Raw genomic sequence first — 2500 nt, 5'->3', positions numbered from 1 at the left:
TCCGCTCTCATGCATCTTCAAATCGCGTGTATAGAAGCCGTCTTTATCACTATGGAGCGCGTCCGTCACTCAGCACCGTTATACTCCTGATTCAGAGGCTGCATAAGGGCGGCAAAAGACGCATAAAGCTTTACTGGAAAGGAGGTGAATGCGGCCGTTTTTACATTAATTTCAACGTGCTGTCAATCAAAATAATGTGAAAGCTTAATTCTCTTAAACAGTTCTTGCAATTATATCACATGAGATCGGCTCTGTGCAGCTGCTACTTTCACTTTTCATAGAAACATTACAAATGAGGGAGAAATACTGGAAAAACACACACGGAAGACAGCGGATAGAATGGTAAAATATGGTAGAATTAATATGGCAAAAACGAGAGGGTTTGTAGGTATGAATTACATTCGTTGGCACACACATTTTAATTCAAAATCATTTAAAACAAAATGCAGTCACACATCCAAGTGTAAAGTTTATGTAAAAGTTTTAGCAAAATAAACTGTCAAATCATACTTACAGTTGAGCTCAAAAGGTATGAGTAATGTGAAACATTTATTAATTGATTATTTAGCAAAAAAATAAGAGGGATCACACAAAATGTATGTTTAAAACCTAAATATTAGGGCCAGACAGAATCTGCAAACATTTTTTTGCTATTTCTGCTGCGAATTACAGGCAGAAAATACTACTTTACCAACTGTATTGTAAATAAATCAAATGAACATTTTAATATTACTATTATTACATCACAATAATATTAGTGAAATGAATTTGAATACTGAGTAAATAAAAATGTACACAAATTTACACAAATAGATTCAATGATGGGCTAAAAATCTGTAGAAAACTGCAGATGTCTGCGCACGCAGACTCCGTGTGGGACTATACTGAATTTATTTTAGGCAAAATAGAAAATAATACATGGATTAAAAAATTCCCCTATAAAAATTTTAGATATCTAATTATAATGATTTTTAACCCTGTTAAAACTATAGTCAGAATATTCACATTTTTTGGAACTGTCATGTTTATTAATCCCATCAAGATCCATTTTTATACCCTATACATGTTTTTTATAAATTAATTATGTATCATATTGATACATCAGGCCTTTTGGTAACTTTTTCTGCTCAAAACTAGTTCGATTTAGTTCCCAAAAAGTTTGCCTATAACATTTTTATCAAATAAAACATTTCAGGCAGTTTGTCTCTATTTTTTTTAAACTAAACATTGTACAGTCTTTTTTATTTCACTTTGTAAAAGGTGTGATTGCAGTTTCAGTCAATTGTTCATGTGAAGACAGACCTTACACCTCTCACATATGCATGTGAGAAGTTATTGCATTTTTAAGTTATTTTGCCCTTTACGACTCCCATATCTTTCATTTTGTTTTGACAAATGTACAAAAAGAAACAAAAACAAGACATGTCAAGGTGCTATAATCATTTGGTGAGGAAAATGATTAAGAAGAAATTTGGGTGGGGATGAGATGTAATTCTTTGTGACTTAACATGCTTAATGTAATTATACTTTTACTACTTCATACAATTTCAGTTGCGTTCAGAACTTCGACATGTTGATGAGGAAATTAATATGGGGGGGGGGGGGGGGGGGGGCGCAAAACTTGAACTCGCATACCCCTCAGTAAATGTGCAGTTGCGCCCCTGAGAGACAGTTTGTGTTATGGAAACCTGTGTAATGTGTGTGTGTGTGTGTGTGTGTGTGTGTGTGTGTGTAATGTGTGTGTGTGTGTGTGTTCAGGCTCAGAGGCTGCTGCTGCAGGACGGCTCTCTGTCTCACTTCACCATCCAGAACTCCTCCAGTCTGCCCACCATCACACTCGGCCTGCCTGCGAACAGCAAGGTGCCCGACCACATGCTCTGTCCAGATCAGTAACACACACACACACACACACACACACACACACACACACACACACACACACACATTTACCATCAACACTGAGCAGAACCAGCTGCCCTGAGCTGTACGCCACACTGTCAGCCATTCACAAAGAGATGCTGATTGTCTGAAGTCAGAGAGACAGGAGTAATGCAGGAGAACAGCACCGGCACACTCGCTGACACTGACACTGACACTGCCTCACTGCTAATATTACTGACAATATTTGACATTGTCCTTCAGCCTAGAGTGTTTTAGATGGCAGTATCAGTACTGTACGTTTATAAGCTACAAAACAACAACAGACTTCAGCTTTAGGAGAGATACAGCTGATATAAACCTCTACAGTACACAGAACACACAGCCTGCGCAGAGTAATGACAGAGGAAACCTGTGTGATGTCCCCACAATTCATAAAAGCAAACCCATGTGTGTGTGTGTGCAGGTGGAGGGTGATCTGGGCTCCCTGAAGCTGGGTCGTGTGCCGCTGGTGTCTGGGTCGTCTCCGCTTCTTCTCCCTCTGGGTGTGGAGGAGCCACTCATGCAGCCCGTCCTCATCCTGGAGCCATCAGGACTCGTACACACACCACTGCTGGCCGGT

At 39.3% G+C, this 2500-nt stretch overlaps 1 protein-coding gene across 8 annotated transcripts in view; it reads left to right on the top strand.

Annotated features, from left to right (window-relative positions):
• hdac7a (histone deacetylase 7a) overlaps positions 1–2500 on the top strand; it is a 99215-nt gene that overhangs the window by 68922 nt on the left and 27793 nt on the right. For all 8 annotated transcript variants that reach the window (XM_073939601.1, XM_073939599.1, XM_073939603.1 and 5 more), the window contains exons 9-10: positions 1759–1860; positions 2345–2498. In XM_073939601.1, coding sequence (XP_073795702.1) covers positions 1759–1860; positions 2345–2498 — 256 coding nt within the window. The remainder of the gene's footprint in view (positions 1–1758; positions 1861–2344; positions 2499–2500) is intronic.

This window comes from Danio rerio, chromosome 23 (assembly GCF_049306965.1).
Source record: "Danio rerio strain Tuebingen ecotype United States chromosome 23, GRCz12tu, whole genome shotgun sequence".
NCBI classification, from domain to species: domain Eukaryota; kingdom Metazoa; phylum Chordata; class Actinopteri; order Cypriniformes; family Danionidae; genus Danio; species Danio rerio.
The sequence above is the reverse complement of the archived record's forward strand: the minus strand, read 5'-3'. Positions and strand labels throughout refer to the sequence as shown.